The sequence below is a fragment of the Meles meles genome, chromosome 21 (genome assembly GCF_922984935.1).
Source record: "Meles meles chromosome 21, mMelMel3.1 paternal haplotype, whole genome shotgun sequence".
NCBI classification, from domain to species: Eukaryota; Metazoa; Chordata; class Mammalia; order Carnivora; family Mustelidae; genus Meles; species Meles meles.
In genome coordinates this window covers 7745533-7772695 of record NC_060086.1, presented here as the reverse complement: position 1 = coordinate 7772695, position 27163 = coordinate 7745533, and the positions used below count along the sequence as shown (strand labels likewise).

At 45.0% G+C, this 27163-nt stretch overlaps 1 protein-coding gene across 1 annotated transcript in view; it reads left to right on the top strand.

Annotated features, from left to right (window-relative positions):
• Positions 1 to 26803, top strand: part of YWHAG (tyrosine 3-monooxygenase/tryptophan 5-monooxygenase activation protein gamma) — a 29195-nt gene extending 2392 nt beyond the window's left edge. Inside the window, exon 2 of the mRNA XM_045993733.1 lies at positions 23371 to 26803. Coding sequence (XP_045849689.1) covers positions 23371 to 24027 — 657 coding nt within the window. The 3' untranslated portion in view covers positions 24028 to 26803. The remainder of the gene's footprint in view (positions 1 to 23370) is intronic.
• Positions 26804 to 27163: the final 360 nt, after the last annotated feature.

The following is a 27163-nucleotide window of genomic DNA, read 5'->3' as shown; positions in this document are numbered from 1 at the left end:
AGAATGTCTTCTGATCATAGTGCTGGGTGGGCTGTATGCTTGGGTTTATTGCAGATTATTAACTTGGCAGGTTTTAATAAAAGCCTTAAAAATTATGACTTCCTTGGTCATTTTCAGTAATGTGAGAGTGAGAATTCATTACAAAACACTTTTAGATTGAGATTTGGGAAAGTTCTCTATTACCATAGTTACTTCTGCTTCTTGTCAGAATATGGAGGAAAGAACAGTTTGTAAAATAAAGCAGACCTTTTTTTCCAATCTGTTTACTGTGACTGAGGAAGTATGCTTACCTCTGACCCTCATTTTCCTCATCTGTAAAATAGGTCAATATCTACTTGAAAAACTTGTGAGGATTAAATAAGGAAAGTAGTAGTGCTCAAAAATAGTAACTATTTGTAAAACTTTGTTTCTTCCTGTGTTTATAAAAGTCATCTCATCCTGGAGAATTTGGAAAGTACGGAAAGATACAAATAAAATAGTCCGTCCTGTCACTTAAGTGAATACCCTTCTAAGGCTGAAATCATCCTGATGATAGGGAGCTTAAATTTATTTGCATTTAATGAAATTATTCTGGTAATAATACTGTTGGGACTTGTGCAGCGTGGTAGTTGTGTGTAGGTTACGAGAATGGGGAATAGCATGCAGTGTTTTGAGGAAGGAAGGGGGACGTTTAGAGTTGTGGGGGGTTTTTTGTTCTTTTTTTTTTTTTTAAGTTAATTTTTTTTTCAAGGAAGCTCTACACACAGTGCCAGGCTTGAACTAACCACCCAGAGATCAGGAGTCACATGCTCTTCACATGCGGAGTCAGTCACGCACCCGAGAAGTTTAGTTTTTTAAGAGAAACCTGTAGTCTTCCGTGTAAGGGGGGATTGAACACCTAGATGTTTCTTGCATTGTCCTTTGGATTCTGATAGCCTCTCCAGAAGTTAATAAGCTAAGTAGGCTACTGGTACTTGCCTCAGGAGGGAGAAAAGGTTCTGGGCTACTCATCTTTTTTAAAGTGACTGGATTGGGGGGCACTGGCTGCAAAAGGCTATCTTAATTATATAAAAAAGTCCTCTTGGAATCAGTATAGTTGAAAATTCTTGCTATCTTGGGGCGCCTGGGTGGCTCAGTGGGTTAAAGCCTCTGCCTTCGGCTCAGGTCATGATCCCAGGACCCTGGGATTGAGCCCCGAGTTGGGCTCTCTGCTCAGCAGGGAGTCTGCTTCCTCCTCTCGGCCTGCCTGCCTTTGTCTACTTGTGATCTCCGTCTATCAAATAAATAAATAAAATCTTAAAAAAAAATTCTTGCTATCTTAAATATTTTCTTTTTCCTACTGGCTCTTCCAGGAGGCTAGATCAATAGCCATTATCACTAATGGAGTAAGGACACCTCTGCGGACTTAGAGGTGGAGTCCTGCCAGCCATTATTCTAAGTCATGTGGTCTCAATTGTTCTCTTTGAAAAGAATACAGATAACAGTTGGCTTTTTATGCAGTATTCTTTGCAATAACTGAAATGACATATTAAATGCTTTTTGTAATTATTTTTAAAAAGCTTCCTATGTATCTTTTGAATTACATCAAGATAAAAGGTGTTGCTAAATGTAGACCCTCATTTTTAAATTTTTTTATTTGACAGAGATCCCAAGTAGGCAGAGAGGCAGGCATGGATGGGGGAAGCAGGCTCCCTGCTGAGCAGAGAGCCCAATGGGGGGCTCAGTCCCAGGACCCTGAGATCATGACCTGAGCGGAAGGCAGAGGCTTTAAGCCACTGAGCCACTCAGGCGCCCCAATATATATCCTTATTACAGAGCTTTGGGTTAATAGCAGACCATGGGGAGAATTTCATCCCCTAGTACCTTTGGGAAGCCTTATTTATTTATTAAGCCAAACTCTAAATTATTAAAAAGTAGAGAAAATTATGTTGTTTTTACCGAGGTAAAAGTCACGTAATAAAACTAACCATTCTCCTAGTGTACAATTTGGTAACACTTAGCACATTCACAATGTTGTGCAACCGTCATCTCTAGTTGAAAAAAAATGAGAAAATGATATTTCTAAAAAGGGATGATGGTTTGGCTGTAGCTGGCTGGATTTCAAACCATTACTGATTCAGGAATGTGTCAATGAAGTAACCACAGCAGCTCACAGCCAATGGTAATTGGCACCCTTTTGTCTTTGTTTTCTGACATTTGAACCTTTTCAGTATAAATTGAAAAAAGAGACTATTTTAGCTAGGCTTATATTCCATTTAAGAAGTTGCAGAGATTTAAAACCATTTGATGTTCCTCCAGATTAATAAGAACAATTTATCTGAAATCAGAACAAACTATTACCTATTTGGAGATTATGGAAATGTTGCTGGGTTCTTACCATGACTCATTTCCCACCCCAATGCTTCACTGCTGTGTGGCAGCGGCCCCCTGATGAACACTGTACAGCACGGAGAGGGTGAGCTATTCAAACACGGATGCTAAAGTGATGGGAATCCCCTATGTATGATGTTCTGTCCATCGTTTGGGGGCTTCTAGGCTGCCGAGAGCGTCTCTCCCATTGTCACCAGCCTTCACCCCTTTTATCTGGCGGGGCATCTGATTACTCTGTATTGCTGTCCGATTCCATGGGATGTGAAAGAAAAGCACAGACCATTGTAGAGGTTTAATGGTCAAAGGGGGAAACAAATCACATATAGATTAGATCACTGTCTTTTGTTTTTTTTGCTTAAGTGAACTCTGCCTGATGTGGGGCTTGACCTCAGGACTCCAGGATCAAGAGTCGTATGCCTTATCACCGGAGCTAGCCAGTTGCCCCTCTTTTGTCTTATTTTCTTTCCTTTTTTTTTTTTTTAATATTTTTATTTATTTGACAGAGAGAAATCACAAGTAGGCAGAGAGGCAGGCAGAGAGAGAGGAGGAAGCAGGCTCCCTGCGGAACAGAGAGCCCGATGCGGGGCTCGATCCCAGGACCCTGGGATCATGACCTTAAGCCGCTGAGCCACCCAGGCACCCCAGTCTTTTGTCTTATTTTCTAAGTTGTATTTCTTAGTGCTTGAGCAGATATTTAAGACTCAAGGGCACTGCTGCTTGTTTCTGTAGGTTGAAAAGGCTGCCAGTATCTGCTGCCTTACATTCTTTGCTTTCATAATCATTTCCCTTTCATTTTCTCCAAATTCTGTTCCAGATATCAAATCAGGTTTGGGTTCACTACCACCATATCATCTTACTTTAAATTGGCACCTGGTAGAGATCCTTGAATTTTGATTTTACTTATTTATTAATTTGAGTAAAAAAACCAGTTCCATGAAACGTGATCAGTAGACGTTCCCAAAAGAGAGCTTCAGTTTTAAGGTAAATGGTTAAAGAATTGCTTTGGTCCTATGATTTTGCAGCAGCAATAAAAGTGAAATGTTAAGGACTTTGCATGGGTCTTTTTCCCCCTTCCTTTCTAAAGCACTAGTGAAGTCTAAGCCAAATTGGCATCAGTTTTTCACCTGTTAAGGGTGTGTCCCACAGGGGGATTTTTCTTTACCCAAGTTGAATACTGTTCGTGTTCTGCGTAGCCTTGGTTGGGTTGTGAGGAGGTAAATGGGAATGAGCGTGTTCTCACATACGTTACATTTTTATTTTAAAGATTTTATTTGTTTATTTGACAAGAGATCACAAGTAGGCGGGGGTGGGGAGGCAGGCTCCCTTATGAGCAGAGAGCCCTATGGGGGGCTCGATCCCAGGACCCTGGGATCATGACCTGAGCTGAAAGCAGAGGCTTTAACCCACTGAGCCTCCCAGGCGCCCCCGTACATTTTTTTTTTTTTTTAACATGAGATTTAGAAAGTAAATTTCCAGGTAAATTCATTGATCTCAACTTCTTAATCTTTGGAGCAAGGTTTTATTTTTGGAGAGATCGGAAGCCGGACTGAGTAGAACTGAGGTGTAGGGTCAGCTCTCTCCTCTCAATTCTGTTACTAGAGCAGGGGTGTCAAAGCTGGGAATAGGACAGTGACAGCAGTGGGCAGCTGCACAAGTAAGGACAGGAGCTCAAGAGGAATCCCTTAGACCCCCCCTCCCCCCATGACCCAGTGTGCAGAGCAGCTGCAGCGGCACAGAGAAGGGTAAGAGGTAACAAGAGGAAGGCTTTTAAAGATGCAGGTTTGTTTTGAGGAGATAGGTCATTTCAATTTGGGGGGCTTTCTGAAAGGAATTCTTTTTTTTTTTTTTAAGATTTTATTTATTTGACAGACTGAGATCACAAGTAGGCAGAGATGCAGGCAAAGAAAGGGGGGAAGCAGGCTCCCCGCTGAGCAGAGAGCCCGATGCTGGGCCCAATCCCAATCCCTGGAATCATGACGTCAGCTGAAGTCAGAGGCTTTAACCCACTGAGCCACCCAGGCGCCCCCTGAAAGGAATTTTTAATACAACACTTGAACCTACCATATTTAAATAACCCGGATCTAGGCAACAGCAGTCTCTGGTGCCAAGTAGTTCAAGGATGCAGGAATAAGCTTGTTTTTTTTTTCTCCACTGAATTGTTTCAGTGCTGTTCAGATCAGCACAGTGCTCTTTTTTGTAGCAGTCTAACATGAGAAAGTGGACGAATCGGCCTCTGCCCTGGTGGGCGGGCGTGGATATTGTAGGGGTGCACATACTCTGTCCTTCCGCCAGCACAGCCTTACGGGGGGCCTGCCTGATAGGATAATGATATTTTCAAATGTTACTCCACTCCTCACATATGACCTATAGCTAGCGTTTTTAAACTACATTTGTGTAATAGAAATAGACTTCAGGCACTCAGTTTTTACTGTTAAGTTGAAAATTACCCAGTGCAGAAAGGCAAGGAGAGAGTAAGATAGGAGGTTGAGATCAGCAGGAAAGGACATCCCAGGGCAAGGAAAAGGTAGTGGGAACAAGTGGGTAGGAGAGAAAGGAATATTTAAAAAAAAATTTTTTTTATTAGAAAGAGACAATGAGAGAGGGAACACAAGCAGGGGGAGTGGATGAGGGAGAAAGAGGCTTCCTGCTGAGCAGGGAACAGGATGTGGGGCTCAGTCCCAGGACCCTGGGATCATGACCTGAGGCCGAAGGCAGGGGCTTAACGGACTGAGCCACCCAGACGCCCGTAGATGCTGTTATTTGCTAAGGGATTCTGATTTTTGGAAGGCTGTCATCAATGGGACGGATTACTGATGACAAAAATGTCTGGCCTTTAGGATGTCAGGAAATTTGGGGGAAAAATTACAGGTACCACCATAACAATTCCCCATGCAGGGAAATTTCCATCATGTCTTTTCCTGTAGGCTTTAGACTTGATTTTGTACCTTGCCTTCTCCCTTGACATTATTTCGAGGATCTTTTTTTTTCCTGTTATTAGTATGTTCAGTGGCCAAATAATTTCGTGGATGTGTCATAATTGTGTTTTTATTTAACATTTATAGTCTTCCCCAATTTGTAAGCAATATTTCCATGAATACCTTTCTGGCTAAAGCTTCCAGTATAATTTATATATAGACCCAAAAGTGGAATTGCTGAAAGGCTGGCCAAGGATAATTTTTAAGGTTTTTAAAATCATTGGTAGGTAATGAGTTTTCTTAAAAGTAGTGAAAAATGTAATTGTAGGCATTACATACACATGGTTCAAAATTTAAGGATGCCCTATTGCGCTTTTACTATCATGAGGAAAAATAAAATGGAGTTGAGGAGAGCTTGACTGTTAGCAGGAAATCTCCCTTTTGTTAACTTTCTTGTGGTTGGAATGATTGCATTTAAAAAGAAAACGGGGTGGGGGGCACCTGGGTGGCTCTGCCGGTTAAGACCTTGGGGAGCGAACTTCCCCCTCTCTTCCCTGCCTCTCAGCCTACATGTGATTTCTCTCTGGGTCAAAGAAATAAAATCTTCAAAAAAAAAAAAAAAAAAAAAAACCACCACGGGGGGCGTCTGGCTGACTCAATCGCAAGGGTGTACTACTCTTGATCTCTGGGTCGTGAGTGCAAAGCCTACGTTGGGTGTAGAGGGGACTTAAATAAACAAACTTCCAAAACATAAAAAGAAAACACTAATCCGGAAATTTTCAAACACTTGTGAATAGTAGAAGTCATACAACCAGCTTCACCACTCGTCACCATAGCAGTCAGTCTTGTATCGATGTACCTTCCTCCTGGTCCGCCCCTTTGGGATTTACCATCTTGGAAGATGGCTTCTTACCGACCTAAAATTACCCCTTATTCGCCGTAAGTGCCCAAGTTACCAGCAAGATCTCTGTACATTCAAATTGGGCCACCTCAAGTATATAGTTTCTTGCTTTTATAGCGTTTACTCCAGATGGCAGATGATTTTCACTTTCTCTCTTAAAAGAGGTGCTTCTCTTCAGTTGTTAGCAAGTCCTGCCTGCCATCAGCCTTTTCTCCTGAGGGGGATGAAAGCCTGGGTAGGTCCTGAGGGGCCAGAGGAAGGACGATGTGAAAGAATTGGATTTTTACAGGACTGCGATTCCTCTTTTTACTGCCTTAATTTTTGTTCTGTTTTTGGAAAGGTAGATTCTTCCATCAGTTCTGGCTTTTATCCCTAACCTGAAAAAAGAGCTAAAACCCAAGTTGATTTGTTGAGGACGATGTGAGTAAACAACTTGGCTTCTGTTTGGCTTTGTTGCTTGCCAAACATTTTTTAAAAAATCATTTTTGCCTTCAGGTGTGTATACACTGAGTGTATACACTGGGTGTTCGGGTGGATGGGTGGGTGGTGGGTAGGGAGTAGGCGTATATCCTGTCTGTCCCCAGACAGCCTGGCTTTGCATCCATACTCACAGGTATGGAGCTGACCAATTTAATGATGCTACAGTAATTCAGGTGGGTAAGTTGCCATTTTTATCTATTTTTTTGCCTTTTGAAGGTCCTGTAGGGAAACTTGAGATTTTTGGAAGGGGATCCATTTATTGAGGAAAGGAAAGTAATGTGGTAAATTTCAGACAGATGTAAACAGAGTGACAGGACATGGAAGTCCTGTGGACTTCAGAGGATATTTGAAGTAGGGTCTTGGGGGATAGGAGGGAGGGGGAGAGCATGGAGGTAGGGCTGTCAGGGCGGACGTATAGTTACATAGCATCCAGGAGCAGAGAGTGCTCAGGAGTGTGCATTTGAGGGGATGCTCACGAGTCCACAGAGGGGAGCAGGGGCCAGTTCACAAAGGGCCTCACGAAGTCTGAGTTCTTCCTTAAGCTGTGGAAAGTCCTGGAAGGGTTGTGGGCAGAAGAGGATCATAATCCGATTTTTGGTCTGAAAAGATTTGGAAATTGAAAAGGACAGTGAAGCAAAGGCAAGGAGACTGATGAGAGTGTTACTGGGTGTCGAGTCTGAAGGGATGAGCGCCTGGACGAGGACAGTGAGGGCAGGCCTGAGAGAGAATTTGATGGCTGGAGACTGAAGAAGAAAGGCGGGAGGAAAATTGATGGATGAGATGAATTCCATCGCGGTCGAGCTGAGTTTGGGGGGCCACGTAAGTGGAGGCAGCTACGTGTTACGGGGCAAGTCAAGCACTGTTACATATTATTTGTTCATCGAATAAACATTTTTATGGGACCAGTTAATGACTGGGCTCTGGTCCGAGAGCTGGGGAATACATGGCCTACCTCACGGCCTTCATGGAATGGACATTCTAGTGGGGGGAGTCACTGTCCGTCATGGTTAAAACCAGGCTTAGTAAGGTCACCTAGGGAAAGTGGAGAGTTGGAGTCAGAGTTGGTAGTGATGAAGGCAGGAAACCAGGAGAGAATGGGTCAGAAACGAGGAGCGGTCGGCGGTGTTGGGTTCTTTGAGGAATAGAGATTTAAGTTGAAGACACAGGGAAGCGTTGGTTAGGGACTGGAAATGTGAAGGACAGTCAATGGCTTTTTTTGAGTGGGTGCAGGGGTGGTGGGGTGAGGGGAGGATGAAGGGTGAGGAAGTGCGGAGAAGTGTAGGCTTATTTTCAGGAGCTTGATTGTGTGGGAAATAAATGAGATTAAGAGGCCTCCCTTACTCATTTTCATCCTGAACTTGGGTGATATGTTAATGGGAAAGAGCAGGAGAGGAGGAGGGAAGCTCCCGCGGAGAGTGACTGCTGGGCATGCAGTGAGGGGGAAGAAACTGGGTTGGCACAGGGAGGAGGCAGCCATAGCACCAGTTTTTTGCTAAGAAAAAGCTCGGCTTCCCTCGTGGTTGCTCTCCTCTGTGAAGAGGCCAGAGGAAGCGAGGCTCTCAAGGCAGTAAGTACAAAGGGCTCCGCTGAGGTTAGAAAAACCTTAATGTGCTGGGACTAGTCTTGGGTTGGTGTCTCCCTCCCTCCCTCCCTGTCTCCTCTCACCTCAGTAGGAAAGTTTATATTCACACAGCAGTAATTGAACTGCTGAATCTTCGAAGAAAGGAATAAAGCCTGAAAGGAAAAAGAGAAAGGAAGGGTGGTTCAGGAGCACGAGCTAGTAGGTAGGAGTGAGAACTGGTACTGGATGGAGGTTGTAGGAGTTTCATTTTAAAGGCGAGTGATTCTTTTTTTTTTTTGGTTTTTTTTTTTAGATTTTATTTATTTGACAGAGAGATCACAAGTAGCCAGAGAGGCAGGCAGAGAGAGGAGGAAGCAGGCTCCCTGACAAGCAGAGAGCCCGATGTGGGGCTCGATCCCAGGACCCTAAGATCATGACCTGAGCCGAAAGCAGAGGCTTTAACCCACTGAGCCACCCAGGCGCCCCAAAGGCGAGTGATTTTGAACAAGGATGTCAGGGGTGTGGGTTGGGGGTTGTCAGATTTGGTGAGAGAACTGAACTATTGTTTTTTTTTTTTTTTTAGTTAATTTGGGGGAATAGCCTTGGATAATGGAAGTAGAACCAGAGATCTGCACACAGATCTTGACGTAGGCAAACAATCCCAATGAACGTGAACAGGGCGTTGATTCCAGGGGAAGTTGTGGAAGCCAAAAAAAAAAAGCCTAAAAGGAAATTATTGTGAAGGGGAGTCAGTATGGGTTTGTATGAGAAGCTGTTTGTTTGTTTATTTATTTATTTTGAGAGCACTTGAGCAGCGGGAAGAGAGAGAAGCAGGCTCCCCACTGAGCAGGGAGCCCAGCACGGGGCTCAATTCCAGGACCCTGGGACCATGACCTTAGCCATAGGCAGATGCCTAACCGACTGAACCACCCAGGCTCCCTGAGAAACTGTTTAATTTTTTTTTTAATATTTTATTTATTTGACAGAGATCACAAGTAGGCAGAGAGGCAGGCAGGAGGGTGGGGGAAGCAGGCTCCCCGCTGAGCAGAGAGCCCGATGCGGGGCTTGATCCCAGGACCCTGAGATCATGACCCGAGCCGAAGGCAGTGGCTTAACCCACTGAGCCACCCAGGTGCCCAGAAACTGTTTAATTTTTAACTAATTTTGATTTAATTGCTTTTTAAAATAAGGTTATGTGACTACTAGCCATGGGAGTGCTAGAATTAGTATATCTGAATTTCTTCGAGACTTTCGATCAGGTGTTTTCCTGGTATGTGGGGTTAAACAGTAAGCTGCAAAATTTTGACAAATCTCCTAATTGTTAGAAAGTGGGATCAGACCGGAGCCACAGTTGGAATCTAGGCTACTGAAGTGGCCTTATTTTTTGCCTAAAGTCTTGTACTTTGGGCCCCAGGTTCAATTTTTCATGATCACATTCGGTGTAGGTGGCACCTAACAGCACTTGTTGAGGGGAGAGGCATAGGGCGTTAACTGAGATCTCCGTGTGAACTGAGGCCGATTGATTTTCAGAAGTTAATTTAAGCAGAATTTAGCACTGCAAGGTTAATAGTATTAAAACGAGCATATAAGTTTAGTTTTTTATGTCAGATTACCCAAAAGAAAGATTTATTTCTTAAACAGTTCTGTTGATCGGCCAGGCTCGGTGTGGCTCGTTGAAACTACACGGGCCATGGACGGTTCCCAGCAGCAAGCCCTTCCTGATTCACAGGCACTTGTCAGGCCTCTGCTTGCCTGATACTTGCTGCCATTCCACTGGCTAAAGGAAGTCACACAACCGAGTGCCGCTGATGGCGTGGGGAGCTAGATTCCATTTCTTCATGGGAGGAGCTACAAAATCAAATTGCAGAGGACAGAGATCTATACAGGGCTGGGAGGAATTATTAGTGCCGCTTATGCAAACAAGCTGGGCTTGGTACATTGCGGGTAGATTCATGTCACCTACATATTCAAAAGTGACTCTTGGGTACCAGGGTGATTCATTGTTGAGTGCAGTGTGGTACCTGCCCCTGAGGACTTCAGTCTTTCTGTGGAAAGGAAGGGTATACAATCAGTGGTACAGGGCATTAGAAGTAAGCAGTACGAAAGATGCAAGGTAAAAGTTACTAATACCCAGTGAGCAGTGATTACAGCTGCCTGAGAATTTTCCAGAAGGCTTCAGGAAGGAAGTATATGTAGTATTTGAATTAGGACTTGAAGGATATACAGAGAATTTTTCTTTATGGGTTCTGGAAGTGTGTTGAGGTGGTTGGAAAAGCATGAGAGCACAGCAATGTGCGGTATGAGGAGCGTGAGTATAATGACCTGAGTACTAGTAACTGGGCGTAGGGTTTTTCTACCTTGGTCCCATTGGTATTTGGACCATGTTCTTCTTCACTCTTGTGGGGTGCTGTCTGTTACAGTGCAGGGTGTTTGGTATATCCCTGGCCTTTGCTCAGTAGACAATTTCTGTAGAGCTGGTTTTTTTTTTTTTTAATTATTTTATTTATTTGACAGACAGAGATCACAAGTAGGCAGGGAGGCAGGCTCCTTGCTGAGCAGAGAGCCCAATGCGGGGCTCTATCCCGTGATCATGACCTGAGCCGAAGTCAGGGCCTTAACCCATTGAGCCACCCAGGAGCCTGAGAGAGAAGATTCTTAAGGCTGGCACATGGCAGTTGTAGGGAGCTAAACTTGGTTTTACCATGAAGCTAGTTTCTAAAGGTGGATTTAGGCTGAGTGCTTGCAGAAGGTGTGCGGGTGCAGGGCGGAAGACCTTCACTCAGGGTGTGTAAGAGGGGAAGGTGCTCTGGTTTGGTGTTCGTGTGGGTTGTCGGTGCTTCGGGAAGTGACCTGTGTAATGTCAGTATGTTTCTCTCCTTGTCGCCCCCCCCCCCCCCATAGTGGCAGGATTGGATGCTTTACAACCCTGCGGTAGGAAATGCACATTTCTTAGCCCTTAAGTTTGCTTACTTGTAACTGAGCAGTACTCTCCCTCTCATATCGGGGGCGGGGATGAGAACTGTTAACTGTTAACATCCGTCAAGACGACGCAGGAGTTTATTTGAAATCACAAGAGGAGAATTAACTGCTAGGGGATTGTGCTCTGTGACAGTGACTTTTCTTTGTATAAGCCCACGTACTGTGAATTGTGAAGAACTTGGAATTCAGAATTCGGCCACCACACGCGAGTTCGTGTGTCATTGCTGGTGCGTGAGAGGTTGCTGTACAGACTACGGTATGGGGCAGCAGTTTTATTTTTACAGTTTTATTGAGATACAATCCACATACCATACGGGTCACGCATTAAAAGTGTACAGCTCAGTGGTTTTTAGCGTTTCAGGGTTGTGTTAACTGGCGCCAGTATCTGAATCCTAGAATAAATATCGTCATTCCCCAAAAAGAAACCCTGTCCGCATGGGGAGGCACTCCCCTACCCTCGGAGCCCCCTAGCCCTAAGCAGCCTCCAGTCTGTTGTGTGTCTTTGTAGATACTCGGGACATTTCCCATTCCTGGAATCCTATAGTATGTGGTCCCTTGTGACAGGTGGAGCCTCTTCGCTGCCATCCATGTTGTAGCCCATGTCCTGCTCCATTCCTTTTTGTGCGTGAGTAATGCTCCATTGTTTGGATAATGCTGCATTGGATTTAGTCTGCTTACCAGTTGACATTTGGATTGTTTTCGCTTTTGGCTGTTTTGACTAATGCTGCTAAGAACGTTTGTGTACAAGTTTGTGTATGGACGTTGTGTTTTCATTTCTCCCGTATATATTCACCTTCGGGGTGGAATTGCTGAGTCATGTGGTAACTCGCCATTTTGAGGAACACAGCACTGGCGTGCTTTTTTTTTTTTTTTTTTTTTTGGGGGGGGAGAGAAAGAACAAGTGGAAAGGAGAGGGAGAAGTGGGGAGTCTTCCCCACTGAGCAGGGGGCCTCACGCTGGGCTCCATCCCAGGACCCTAAGATCGATGCCTGACCTGAGCCGAAGGCGGGCACTTAACCGACTGAGCCACCCAAGTGCCCCTGTGCCGCCATCTTACCTCGCAGAAACAGATAAGTATGGATTCCACACGGCCCTGAATCTTGAAGGCATAGGGCTGTGTAGGGGGTATTTAATTTATTTCAATTAATTTATTTTTAAAGATTTTATTCATGTATTTGGAGAAAAAGCATGTGCACACGTGTGTAAGCTGGGGGGGGAGGAGAGAGAATCCCAAGCAGACACTGTGCTGAGAGCCGAGCCCAGCTTGGGCCTCAGTCCCGTGACCCGGAAGAGATCATGACCACAGCTGAAATCAAGAGTTGGATGCAGGCCGCCTGGGTGGCTCAGTGGCTTCTGCCTTTGGCTCAGGTTATGATCTCAGGGTCCTAGGATCAAGCCCCACATCCCCACATCTGGCTCTCTGCTCAACAGGGAGCCTGCTCCCCCCGTCCCCACCTGCCTCTCTGCCTACTTGTGATCTCTGTCTGCCAAATAAATAAATAAAATCTTTAAAAAAAAAAAAAGGGTTGGATGCTTAACCAACTGAGTCCCCCAGGCAGCTTCTTCTAGAACTAGTCGTATAATGGAAGGCATAGAGGATTTTGAGCCATTAGATTTGGGTTCCATCCTTTGGCTCTGAGCCCTAATTTTCTTAACTTTAAAATGGGAATAACAATTCTGGATCATAAAGGGTTATTTGGAAGGTCAAAAGAGGAATTAAAATTTGGTAAAGGACCCGTTTCTGATGTGACAAAAGTGGCTTAGAAAAACATGGAATGGATGGATTCTTTCCTAGCATGATAGAGAAAGCGGGTTTTTTTTTTTTTTTTTTTTAAAGATTGTATGTATTTGAGAGAGAGAACATGAGAGGGGGAAGGGTCAAAGGGAGAAGCAGACTCCCTGCTGAGCAGGGAGCCTGATGCAGGCCTCCATCCTGAGACTCCAGGACCATGACCTGAGGCGAAGGCAGTCGCTTAACCAACTGAGCCACCCAGGTGCCCAAGCTTTTATTTTTTAAAAGACTTTTCTTTATTAGAGAGCGGACACACAGGCAGGCAGGAGAGCGAGAAGCAGGCTCCCTGCTGAGCAGGGAGCCCAACTCAGGGCTGGATCACTAGGACCCCGGGATCATGATCCAAGCCAAAGGCAGATGCTCAACTGACTGGGCCATCCAGGCACCCCTAGAGAAGTCATTTTTTTAAAGATCTTATTTATTTATTTGACAGGCAGAGATCACAAGTAGGCAGAGCAGGAGAAACAGGCTCCCTGCTGAGCAGAGAGCCTGATGCAGGGGCTTGATCCCAGGACCCTAAGATCATGACCTGAGCCAAAGGCAGAGGCTTTAACCCACTGAGCCACCCAGGCACCCCTAGGAGAAGTCTTTTCAACCCAGAGTCAGTATTTAAGAAGAACGCTGGAAGTATCCCATTAAATTCAAAACAAAACAAAGGTGCCTGTGATCAGCATTAGTAACATTGCCCATGTGTGCGTGTGACATGTCATTACAGGTATAGGGAGTATAACTACAGGAAAGAGAGTGATGCTTGGGAACCATAAGATTATGTATGGAGGGAATCAGCTGGGAAGATATATGAATTAGTAATTGGTTTAATAAGACAGGACTGAAATCTTTAGTATATATTCTATATCCTGGCCCTGATCTGTATAAAGATAGAGTGAAAGATTTTTATACAACAAAAAAGATATTCTTGGGGTGGGGTAGTGAGCACATTCTCATTCTCAACAAATGGGGGTTATTTTCAGTTATTTACATCAGTAAACTTGTTTATATAATATTACTGCCTTTGGGGGTGCCTGGGTGCCTCAGTGGGTCGCAGCTCTGCCTTTGGCTCCCGTCATGATCCCAGGATCCTGGGCTCAAACCCCACATTGGGCTCTCTGCTCAGCAGGGAGCCTGCTTCTCTCTCTCTCTGCCTCTCTACCTACTTGTGATCTCTCTCTGTCAAATAAATAGGATCTTTCAAAAAAAATTACTGCCTTTGGGCTTTTTTTTAACTTGGTTCTCAAAATTGGTTTTAAACTTTTAATTGTAGATAAAATTATCAGGGTGAATTGTGGAGTGGGTTTGTTTGAATTGGTACTGTAACAGGTCAAAAATCAGTCTTCTCAATCTTGATTGATTCCCAGCCACTCTGTTTTCAGACCTTTCTAGAAATACACTGAGAAGATACAGATACTTTTTGAATGGCTAAGAATTCCACAGTATGGATGTGGCATCTTAATTAATTAATCATAATTAGTTTAATTAATAACTAATTAATAAGTAATTAGATTAATTAATCTTAATTAGTTTCTTTTTATATATAATTTTTTAAAAAGATTCTATTTATTTATTTGACAGAGAGCACAAGCAGGGGGAGCAGGAGAGGGAGAAGCTCAGCCGGGAGCCCAATGTGGGGCTCATTCCCAGGACCCTCCCATCAGGACCTGAGCTGAAGGCAGATGCTTAACCACCCAGGCACCCCTAATGAGCTTCTTTCTTTCTTTTTTTTTTTTTTTTAGGATTTTATTTATTTATTTAACAGACAGAGATCACAAGCAGGGAGAGGGGGAGAGAGAGAGAGAAGCAGGCTCCCTGCTGAGCAGAGAGCCTGATATGGGCCTCAATCCCAGGACCCTGAGATCATGACCTGAGCTCAAGGCAGAGGCTTAACCCACTGAGGCACCCAGGCTCCCCTGGCCAGTGAGTTTCTTATTGAAGACCATTTAGGTGGTTCCAGGCTTTAGCTGTTAGCAGTAATATTGTTAATCAGTTTCTAGAAAGGGAATTGCAGAGGGGTGCCTGGCTGGCTCAGTCTCAGCAGAGACTGAGCAGACTCTTGATCTTAGGGTTGTGAGTTCAAGCCCCGCGTTGGGTTTAGAGCTTCCTTTAAAAAACGGGGGAAGGGTGGGGATTGCAGAGTCAGAAGGTTGTTGAATATGTGTAATTTTGTTAGTCCTTTCCAGATTGCCGTGCATAAAGGTTGTACCAGTTACAGTTTTGCACCGTGGATGAGAGTGCTGTTGGCGCCCGGTATCACCTTCGCAGCGAGTCATTGCCAGTCTGATGGGAGACGAACGGGCATGCAGAGTGGATGAGACTGGGTGCTCCACCTGTGTTTCCCTTTTCTTTCACTGCCTATTCCTTTTACTCCTTTTCCTATTACTAGTTGGTCCAAAACTCGTTTTGGAGGCCTGTGTATTACAGAAGTTAGCCCTTTCTCTGTGGTGTATTGGTCATGTTTATACTGTCAGGGACGCAGGATGGGAGAAAGGACGCAGGCTTAGAAGCTGGAGGGCCCGTGTTTGTGTCCCATCTCTTCAGTGCGTTCGTGATGTGACTGGGGGGAAATGGACTTCGTTTGTCTGCATCCCGCCGGTGAGTGTGATGTCCACCTTGTGGAGAAGTTGTGGAACAGATACAGGACTTCATGGCTGTCCAGAGAGCCTGGGTGTTTGACCAGCTCATCTCTCGTCTGTGAGACCTTGAACTTGGCCCTGTTGAATATGAAGTTACAGGACTCCTATGATGCTCTCCTTCCTGAAATGTTTCCCTTCTGCACAGTTTTTATCCAGGGTGGTTGCTGCTGGGTGGTGGGGGTGGTGGTGGCTTTTTTTTTTTTTTTTTTTTTAATATTTTACTTATTTGACAGAGCGAGTGAGCATGAGAGAGTGGAGAGCACAAGCTGGGAAGTGGGGAGAGGGGCTGGGGGGGCAGAAGCAGACTCCCCACTGAGCAGGGAGCCCAACATGGGGCTCTATCCCAGGACCCCAGGATCTAATGTTGTCCTTTCTTTTTTTAAAGATGTTATTTATTTGAGGGATGCCTGGTTGGCTCAGTTCATTAAGAGCTTGTCTTCAGCTAGGTCGTGATCCCAGGGTCCTGGGATTGAGTTCCGCATGGGGCTCTCTGGCAGGGAGCCTGCTTCTCCCTCTCACTCTGCCTGCTGCTCCCCCTGCTTGTACTTGGTCTCTCTGGCAAATGAATAAATAAGATCTTTTTTTTAAAAAAGAGAGATTGAGAGAGAGCACAAGCAGGAGGAGAGGGAGAAACATTCTCCCCCCTGAGCAGGGAGCCCCATGGTGGGGCTTGATTCTGGGACCCTGGGACCATGGCCTGAGCTGAAGGCAGATGCTTAACCAATTGAGCCAACTGGTGCCCCTAATGGTGTCATTTTCTAATTAAAATTTCCTCTAAACTTTCCAGACGGAGTGCTGCCCTGAGAATAAAGTGAGTCAGTTTGTGTTTCCTCCTCAAGGAGCAGCACCTTGAGGCCACCTCACTACGTTTTCTGTCCTCAGAGAGCGGTGGTGTGTGACCCGTGCTGGATTCTCAACAGATGCCTGAGGAGTTAGCTCCTGAGCGGCTGTTCTGTAATTTTCCTTGTCATTGGACCTTCCGGCACACGTCATATCAACTTTTTGAGAATGAATGTTTCGGGGTCCTCGAGACTACCGCCACGGTCGGTGATGTGCTAGGACTAAGCGTGTAGTTGTACTTAGGGCTGTGATTTATTACAGTGAAAGGATACAGGGCTAAACCAGCAAGGAAAAAAGACAGCAAGAAACCAGGTGCAGGCGGCGGCGTGTGAAACGGTGCCTGCCAGAGAGGGTCATAAGAGGTTTAGTGCGGGAGGGTTTTGCTGGGGCTGGGCACAGAGGTACTGTCTGCTCAGCACATCCCAGTATTCAAGACTCCTAGAAGGAAAACAGGTGTTTACCATAAACCACATTGTTTACGCAAACAGTTGAGGGGCAGGGAGCCATTCTTATCTGGGAATGGTGGGAAGCCTTCCAAAATTCAAGTTTCCAGATGCCAGCCAAGGGTCAGCTTTGCAAGCAGACCTTTCTAAAGTTCGCATTCTCAAGCCTGTTGTGTTAATTCTTCTGCACAGACCATAATTCAAGTTTAAGGTATTTTACTCAGGCAAGACATAGCTTCAGATGATTGAAAATGTCTGTAGTTACTTAGTAGTCCTTTCTAGAATGCATGATTAATTGTATATTCAGACAAGACAGTGTCACATTTATTTCCAGCGGTTTAGTCCTCTACACAGTGTATAGGTACTGTGTCCATTACATGGACACTGGTGCCCATCCTGCACCTTGTCATCTTATTTTCTCTGTTTTGTTCGTATATAGCAATCACTGTATTTATCTTTTTCATGTCCTCTTAGCACTTCTGGGTGATTAGTACTCCAAACCTTAGGGGCACAAAAAAATGCAAGATGGGGCCAAATGTTATGCCTAGTGTCTGCTAGCCTCCCCCTTTTTTTTAGAGTAGTTTTAGGTTCACAGTGAAATTGAATGGAAAGCACAGAGTTCCCGCACACTCTGCCCACAGGCCCCCTCCCCCATTCACAGGACCACCTGCTATCAGCATCTCGGTGGTTTGTTACTGTCAGTGGCCTGAGACCTATAGTGACACATCGTTATCAGCCAGTCCATGGTTTTTACCTTAGGGTACACTTGTGGTATACATTCTGTGGGTTTTGACAAGTGTGTAGTGACATGTATCCACCATTAGATGATCACACGAAATAGTTTCACCCCTAAAAATCCCTTTTATCTTATTTTTTTATTAAATATTTTAATTTATTTATTTGACAGAGAGAGCACAAGTAGGCAGAGGCAGAGGGGGGAGCAGGCTCTCCGCTGAGCAGGGAGCCCGACGTAGGGCTCGATCCCAGGACCCCCGGGATCATGACCTGAGCTGAAGGCAGCCACTTAACCAACTGAGCCACCCAGGCGCCCCCTATCTTATTTATCTTATTTTTTGGATGTGAACCCAGTTTTTTGTAGAGACTTTCAGCTTTCTTAAATCAATGTGTCTTATGTTCACCACTCTAACTCTTATTTTTGTATTTTTTTGGTATTTTTCTTTTTTTTTTTTAATATTTTATTTATTTATTTGAGAGAGAATGAGTGAGAGAGAGCATGAGAGAGAGAGAAGGTCAGAGGGAGAAGTGGACTCCCCAAGGAGCTGGAAGCCCGATGCGGGACTTGATCCTGGAAATCCAGATCATGACCTGAGCCGAAGGCAGTCGCCCAACCAACTGAGCCACCCAGGCGCCCTGTTTTTGAATTTTTTTAAAGATTTTTTTTTATTGAGTAGAGCAGAGAGAGAGAGTGCGCACGGGGCTGGGGGTGGTGCGGATAGAGGGAGAGGGGGAAGCAGGCTCACCTCTGAGTAGGGAGCCCGAGGCAGAGCTGGGTCCCATGACTTGAGCCAAAGGTAGAGGCTTAACCAACTGAGCCACTCAGGCGCCCCTTATTTTGTAACTTCTACAAAAGCTTTTGCAAGGTAGAAATAGATTTTAAATATACTAAGCCTGATGCAAGTTTTTTCTTATTTAAGAAGATTAAACATAATGAAGTTGCATTTACTACCATTTAAGATTCTTGATAGATAACTTGAGGAAATCGTAGAAGACTGGGTGCTCTAAATGTTGGGGTCAGAAAGTCACCTAAACAGCTTTCCAAGTTTCTCAGGGGGTTGCTAATCTTCATTGAAAAGTCTCTTCATCAGCTCCTAGGGGAGAACAGTTGATGCTAATTAGTATCTGATTCCCTTAGCGGGGGATTTGGGGAGTTCCAGATCGTAAACTGTCCGACTTCAGCTGTCTGAGAATAACAGACTTTTGGGGTCTTTTTACTCCTCTGTTTATCTTTAACTTGCTAAAAGAAATCTGAACATGGGGTAGTATCCTAGTCCTTGAGAAGAGAGAAACTTTAATTTTGTTTTTAAGCAGAACATGTGACATGCCAGAGGATACAGACTTTCTACATTTTACAACAGCGGTGACCATGTATTTTAGGGAACATATTTACAAGAGTTGCATTCTTAGAAACAATTCAGTGACTATTTGGAAAAATAATTACCTCCCTTCCCAGATGATACTTATCTCTCATCTTCCCACATTGAATTCTCATTCTGTCTTGGTTAAGCCTTTTCTTGGACACTATGAACATAATTTTTTTCCTTTTAAAAAGTTATTTTTTGACTATATTTAAAACTTTTATTCATTTGAAAGAGAAGGGCACAAGCAGGGAAAGGGGAGAGGCAGATTCCCCATGGAGCAGCAAGCCTGATATGGGGTTCCATCTCAGCTTGGGGAGATGACCTGAACCTCACAGACACCCCATCTTTTAACTTTTAAAACTAGTGTGGTTGGGATATCTCTCTCTCTCTCTCTCTCTCTCTTTTTTTAAGATTTTATTTATTTATTTGACAGACAGATCATAAGTAGACAGAGAGGCAGGCAGAGACAGAGAGGGGAGGCAGGCTCCCCGCTGAGCAGAGAGCCTGACGCAGAACTCAATCCCAGGACCCCGAGATCATGACCTGAGCCAAAGGCAGAGGCTTCAGCCCATTGAGCCCCCCAGGGGCCCAGGATCTCTATTTCAACGTAAACATCACAGATTCATTGTCACACAAGTTCTTTAGATCTTAAGGACTTTTTTGAAATTCTGATGTAAGGTTTTTAGAGAAACTTTGAGCAGACTCTTTACGAGTTAAAGGTTTTCCCCTCTAACTTAGTTGTTCAGTGGCCGAGGACATCTGGGTGTGTTCCCAGTGTGGTTGAGTTTACGGGATCCAGAGGTGACACGGCCATTCCTGATCTCCACGTTTCTCTCGGTCTCAGGCGGCTGTGCAGACTTTACAGACGCACACGGCGCTGCCTCCGGGCTCTGCACCCATACCTTCATTTGCAGCAGGAGGAGACCCAGCAGTGTGGGGTACTGGTGAGGTCATGTGAGCTTTAAATAGTTGCTGGCTCTGGGACTAAGGACAGCATGATTTAGGGGAAAGGCCAGCACTCGATCTCAGTGGCCTTCGGCACTCTGGCTTCTCTTTGCATTGGAGACTGGGACCGGTGATCGGTTGCACTAGAGGCAGCCAGGCAGCCGGCCTTTGGTATTCAGTGAGTATAGGCTGGAGTCCTATGGTATTCGCGCCTGAGGCTTACAAAGGCCTCAGCCTGTTTGAAAGCCAGTCTGGGGAGTGTTTTCAGGCCATATGACACTAAAGTTTATGGAAAGGAAGTGATGGAAGCTCAGGAAATTTCAACTTAGAAGAGAAAACAGGATGAAACGGAGACGCGATACTTGATACAGGGATATAAGCTGGCAGATGGTTATGTAAGAAATGTAGAGGCTTCTTAATGCTGAGAATTAAGATGGAAAATTATCCAAGGTATTCTCAAAAGTAATTGCTCATGTCTCTGTCACTTTACTAGGTCAAGAGCACTTTATCGTTTATCTGATGCACTCTTACAATAACTTTATGGAAAAGGCAGAAAAAGTTTAACAGAGAGGAAAATCAAGGCCCAGAGATGAAATGTTTGCCCTCCAGGTCACTTGGTACAGTGGGATTGGTGGGACTGGGAAAATGGGTCTTCTGGGTTAGCTGAATACACATCAGAAATCAGCAGGAGTGACAGAGTGATCTGTGGGGGTACTTGGGTGGCTCAAAGCCTCTGCCTTTGGCTCAGGTCATGATCTCAGGGTCCTGGGATCGGGCTCTCTGCTCAGCAGGGAGCCTGCTTCCCCCTCTCTCTATGCCTGCCTCTCTGCCTACTTGTGATCTCTGTCTGTCAAATAAATAACAATCTTTAAAAAAAAAGAGTGATCTGTGGGTTGAGCAGAGTCTGGTCTCCAAAGCCTAGAATATGTAAAGAATTGGATGTGGGAAGAAAAAAAAGAATTGAATATAAGATGATACGAGCTGCTTTATTCCAGAGAAGTGGTGTCTCCACAGGGGAATGGGGTTGGGGGTCATAGAACAGAAAGCACCTCTGTCCTGGTTCCCTTCTGCTCTCAAGTCCAGTAGTACAGAAACATTGTGCTCCCAACTCTACCGTCACAAGAAGGCCATGTCTGGTAGAGGTCTTGTTGTTTAGTATAATGGGAGAATCAAAAATGCATAGTAAAAGGGTAACATAAGAGGCTGCTAATCAGTATAAGAAATATATTTTTAAAAGATTTTATTTATTTATTTGACAGAGATCACAAGTAGACAAGCAGGGGCGGGGTGGGGTGGGAGCAGGTCCCCCCCCAACTCCCCCAAGCAGAGAGCCTGAAGTGGGGCTCAATCCCAGGACCCTGGGATCATGACTGGAGCCGAAGGCAGTGGGTTAAGTGTCTGCCTTTGGCTCAGGTTGTTATCCCAGGGTCCCCACACTGGGGATCCCTGCTCAGTGTGGCGGCTGCTTTGCCCTCTGCCCCTCCCCCCCCTTGTGTGAACTTTTGTTCTCTCTCTCAAACAAATAAAAAATCTTAAAAAAATATTTGAGTATATATCATTTGCTAGATATTTTGGGAATTAGCAAAGCTTGATTAATTCTTTCAAAGAATGAATTGCTGGGGCGTCTGGGTGGCTCAGTGTGTTAAGCCTCTGCCTTCGACTTCAGTCATGGTCTCAGGGTCCTGGGTTCAAGCCCCATGTGGGGATCTCTGCTCAGCGGGAAGCCTGCTTCTTCCTCTCTGCCTGCCTCTCCGCCTACTTGTGATTGCTCTCTCTCCGTCAAATAAATAAATAAAATCTTTAAAAAAAAAAAAAAGAATGAATGAATTGCTTGCGATAAACTAATAAGTACGATGTGGTTTGTGTTCTGATTTAATTTTCTCTTGAGAGGTAATACTTAATTTACACAACCAGTTGCACTAAGCATAACCTTCCCCACCTCTCGGTTTAGAAAGTGCCATACATACTAAATGTGAATGATTCACATGTAGAAAAAGTCTCTTGCTATCCCAGCGCCACCAAAATAATTTTGGTATTTCGCTTTGGATTCTGTCTCCCCGCCTGCCCCCTTCCAACACCTGTAATTAATACAAATGTAACGTAGATGCTGTGGTTGGTGCTCTCCCGGATCGGTGAGGGTTCAAGAGAGTGGCCAGTCTTAATGGGGCGGTAGGGGAGATGAGGAAGAATTCCTAGAGGACGTGAATATTAACTATTAACTTGGTTCTTGACACTTGTGTAAGTCTCCCGGGCTGGGGGAGAAGAACAAGGGACAGAAGTAGGACATTTTTGTTGCACTTAACAGTATTATGACTAGAGCCACAGGTAGGAGAGGGCAGGCGAGAGAAGTATCTAGTCTTTCTGAAATAGGGAATGACCTGGGATTCTTGGTGTTTTGGCTTAGCCACTGACGTAGTACCCCACTTTAGACACAACAGCCAGACAAATAAAAATCTCTTCTCTGATTAGGAATAATAAACGAGAGCTCTGTCCTCCTTGTAAAAAGTTTCTGTTTGACGTGGTAGACAGTGGTATATGGCTCTGATACGATAGGCATGAGGGGACATAAGGGAATGCGGTGTGATTGACTCAGTTTAATTTTTTTGTAACAGGCAGTTGTTCGGTAGTCGTAAAAATGCAGAGCATTGGCGTGTCATTGCTTTAGTTTCCTCTGGGTGATTAACTGTGGGGGTGATAAAGATCGGAACTTAGAAATGCCCGTATTGAAAGAAGCATTAAATTCTCTTGGCCACTCCAGCTTAGAAGTACCTTGCTTGCCTCTCCTGTCTTTTGTATTGCTCATAGCGTTCAGCCTGCAACAAGTGTGGCCTCACACTTGCTGACATTTCTGTAAGACTCAGTTCCGTGCCCCCACGTGACTTCCCTTCCTGAGATGTGTAGTTCCTATCGTCTTAACCCAGGAGCAGAAAAGCCACCTCGTTTCCCAGAAGGCAGCTTGATCTTGACTTCAGAATATTCTCACTGCGAAGGGATAGGACGGAGCAGACAGGACACGGTTAGAAGGAAAGTGTCAGTCTGATTGCCTGAAAAACTGTTGAGGTACGCAATAGCCCTCTGTGCTTAATTAACATCCCCAGGATGGGCGTGTATGTGACGTTCCCCGAGAGCCGCTAACCTTGTACGATGGAGATCACAATGTAGTCTGTCATCTGAGAGCTCGCCTTGATAGACCTTCGGTGAAGCAGCTGTGGGGAAAGTACGCGGGGGTTCGGGCACCACTGCTGCAGCTGCAGTGTTTGCCGCCTTTGTCGTTCGTCCCGCCTCTGTCCCCTTCTGTGCACCTGCACAGTCTCGCCGTTCTTTCTGTGCGCACTTCAGGCAGCCGGCGCATCTGTTAGTGTTGAGTGGCGTAGAGATCAGATCAACCCAAGGGACATCATCTGGACCATAACTATTCTTCATTCTCTCCTCCTCTTAGGTGACAGAGCTGAATGAGCCACTGTCCAACGAAGAGAGAAACCTCCTGTCCGTGGCCTACAAGAATGTAGTCGGGGCACGCCGTTCTTCCTGGAGGGTCATTAGTAGCATTGAGCAGAAGACATCTGCCGATGGCAATGAGAAGAAGATAGAGATGGTCCGTGCTTACCGTGAGAAGATCGAGAAGGAGCTGGAGGCGGTATGTCAGGATGTGCTGAGCCTGCTGGATAACTACCTGATCAAGAATTGCAGTGAGACCCAGTACGAGAGCAAAGTGTTCTACCTGAAGATGAAAGGGGACTATTACCGCTACCTGGCCGAAGTCGCCACTGGAGAGAAGAGGGCGACCGTCGTGGAGTCCTCTGAGAAGGCCTATAGCGAAGCCCACGAGATCAGCAAGGAGCACATGCAGCCCACTCACCCCATTAGATTAGGCCTGGCTCTTAACTACTCCGTTTTCTACTACGAGATCCAGAATGCCCCGGAGCAAGCCTGCCACTTGGCCAAGACCGCCTTTGATGACGCCATCGCCGAGCTCGACACTCTGAACGAGGACTCCTACAAGGACTCCACTCTCATCATGCAGCTCCTCCGCGACAACCTAACGCTCTGGACAAGCGATCAGCAAGACGACGACGGCGGCGAAGGCAACAATTAAGGCCCCCAGGTGGACTGGCAGCGCCCGCTGATGCTACTACTGCAGTCTTTATTTTTTCCCATGAGCTGGGGGTCGGGTGGGGGAGGGAAAGGGAGGGATGACCTTCCTAGGGAGAAGCCCACGACCTGTCCTGTCTTTGATCGCCTCTTTGACATTTTTGCCAAAATACCACTAGTGGAAAGTCAGGCTAGCTGTGCTCGTATTGGAATAGCAGCCTCACACTGGCGTCTGGACTGTTCTGTAGATGGAATGCAGGCGGAGCTGTCTGTCTTTAATCTAACTTATTGCTAGAGAATAGGGTTTTAAGACAAAAAGAAAACTGAAACGGGATTGGCCCTCATTCAGTGAGTTCTGTGGTTCCAGTAAGGATTTGTATGTACATACGCTCTTGTCTTACGTTTTGGGTACTCTGTCTCATCTGTTTTAGCTGTGCGCTTCTTTTCAGGGTGTACTCGACCAGCCATGGACTAGTTTAAATCCCGAACGGACAGACTTGGAACATAAGGCGTGTTTATCCTTATGGTTTAGGCCTGGCCAGTTTCCTGAGTCTCGGATTAGCTGACAGTATTAACACTAAATTGCAGTTTACAGTATTTCTCCGTGACAGCCATACGTAACACCAAGCCATTGATTGTGTGTTTTCCTTTGCTAGTTACTTTGGCTTTACATCGGTAGTCAGCCTTATCCAGGTTGGGTTTTGCTGTTCGCTGTCTCCCAGGCCACAAGACTTGCCTGAGGGGAATCGCAGCTCCTTTTAGGTTTTGGTTATTAGGTGCTTGGCAGGTGGCTGTGGGATTTGTGCCCTTCTTTCCTCTTAACTCAAATCCACCACAAAAATGATGAATCACTTTAATAGAAACGTTAAACACCACAAAAATAGAGAAAATTCAGGTCTGTATGTCATTTATTGTGTTGATATTTTCAGAGAACTCCTGATTTTTAAGCTGCCATGCTCCTTCCTCAGGGATCACGCTGCCATCACTCTTGAGTGTTCCCCGCTGGACCTTCTGCTGGTGGCTCTCGGGACGGTGGAGATGCCGTTGAGCTGGAGAAGCTGGGCAGTCATCTTGAGGAAGGTTGTGGTGCAGTGTGTGGAAATTCAGGTGCTAGAAGCTTAATTGGTAGAAAAACCCAAAAGGAAGAGCTCCTCTCTTCATAAGCACTCTGTCCAGTTTCGGGAGCCTCGTAAGCACGTCCGTTTTTCCTCCCCGAAAACACTCCTTCCCTAAGCAGTTGTTGTAGGAAGATGGACTAAAGGCATTATCAGATAATAAATCACTCCTATTTGACCAAGACTTTTTCTACATATTTTTTTTTTCTTTTTAATGAAAGCATCGAAGCGGGAGAGTCCTTTCTCTCTCGTACAGTTGCCGCATGCTCTGGAATCGAAGGAAACTACATTGCTGTTTCCACAAATCTGTTCTCAGTTAGCCTTAGGTCCCTCATTCTTATTTTGGAAAAATCTGTCTGAAAAACGTGACCTGTTGAGTGTGTGTTCAGCCTTTCTTTACAAGACCGGAAACGGTGTGAACTCTGGAGATGGAGGCAGTAACGCCAGACTCGCTTTGTTTGTTCCTTCAGTTTAGTCAAGGAGAGGTATGAGGAAAATTGAGGAAACACTGACCGTTGCTTTTTGCTGTTTACCAAAATTGGACTTAACAGTTGGGAAATGAGTATGTGTGACAGGATCCAGGTGACAGTGAGGACTAGAACAGTGATGCCCTGTAGCATGGCACAGTTTACCCAGCGTGACTTTCCTTAGAAGGTTCCCTCCATACGCTAGAGCAAAAGTCCCAATTAACTGAACCCTAGCAGAGCTAGAAGAGAGCTGTACAGCTTTGTGCCATCACCGGGGCCCTAAAGTCAATGCCATGGATGGGAAATGATTGGGGGTGGGGGGGAGGGGTAGGTGGGGCTTTCCTTAACTTATCTCCATGTCCAGTGAGCAGTGTTGTGTCCTTCCTTGTAGCCTTTGGAAATGATTTACTGGAATTACAAAACCTATTTTTTCTTTTAAATTTCAGCTTTGGCTCTGGCTGCTTTTTAGAATCATGCAAGATAACAGTTATACCTGAGGGCTAAAAATGAAGAGGGAACGGGAGACTTGATATTTAAGCAGCTTGAATGGTTTCTTTTCTTTTCTTTATTTTTAAAGAAATGCACTTGCCTCTGATACTGTCTCTCCAGTGAAATGATTACTCCTCCATTACTCTATTGATACAATATTGTGCATGCTAGTGTTGTATTTCTATACAGTAGCTTGAAATTTATTAACTTATACTGTAGGTGTTATGTATTCCTATGACAAAAAAAAATTAAGTCTTCAAATTTTTTAAAGTTTTTTTAATTTAATTTTTCCTTTGGGGGTACAGTTTGCTCTACCAAATAGTGATCGTAACAAATTGATCTGTTTTGGATGTTGCTATAGTGACATGCAGTATATATTTTGTTTTCAAGGGGGGGGGCGGGGCAAAGAAACACCAGTGTTAGCTTAATCTTAATGTCTGGTGTTTGTCATGGTGAAATGATAACTATTACAGTGTAGGAGAACAACGACTATGTTCTCTGAATGAGCCTTTGTGCTTTTTGTCATGTTATGCAGTGAACTATTTTTAAGGTCTAATCAGTGATTATTTTTCCAACTCCGTGTTTCTCTAAGGAATTATTTCACACACGGACCATTCTTAGCAGTTTTCCTCAGTGATGGAATATCATGAATGTGAGTCATTATGTAGCTGTCGTACATTGAGCAAATAAACTTACAGATCTGATGTCAGTACCACTTAGTTTTATTTAAATGACTTTAATTTCCCTTTGCTTTCCAAGGGTTGGTGGGCTGGGGGGCAAGGGACAACACTGTCTTGGAAAGTACCTAGAGCTGGGAGTCAGACCCAGGTTTACGGACCTTGAAAAATCATTGCACCTTTTGGGCCTCCAGTGTTTGTCCTGCAGAATGAGCACGTGCAGGTAGATCTCCAAAGGCCTGTCCGGGGGTGTGATTTGTGAGAAGCACAGACCTGAGTTTGAATTATGGCTCCTTTTGGTCTTGGGGCAAATTCTGAAACTTCTGAGCTTTGGGGTGTAGGTCTAAATGGAAACCGGGTCACGTGCCTGGTTCAGTCCCCCAGGGAGGCAC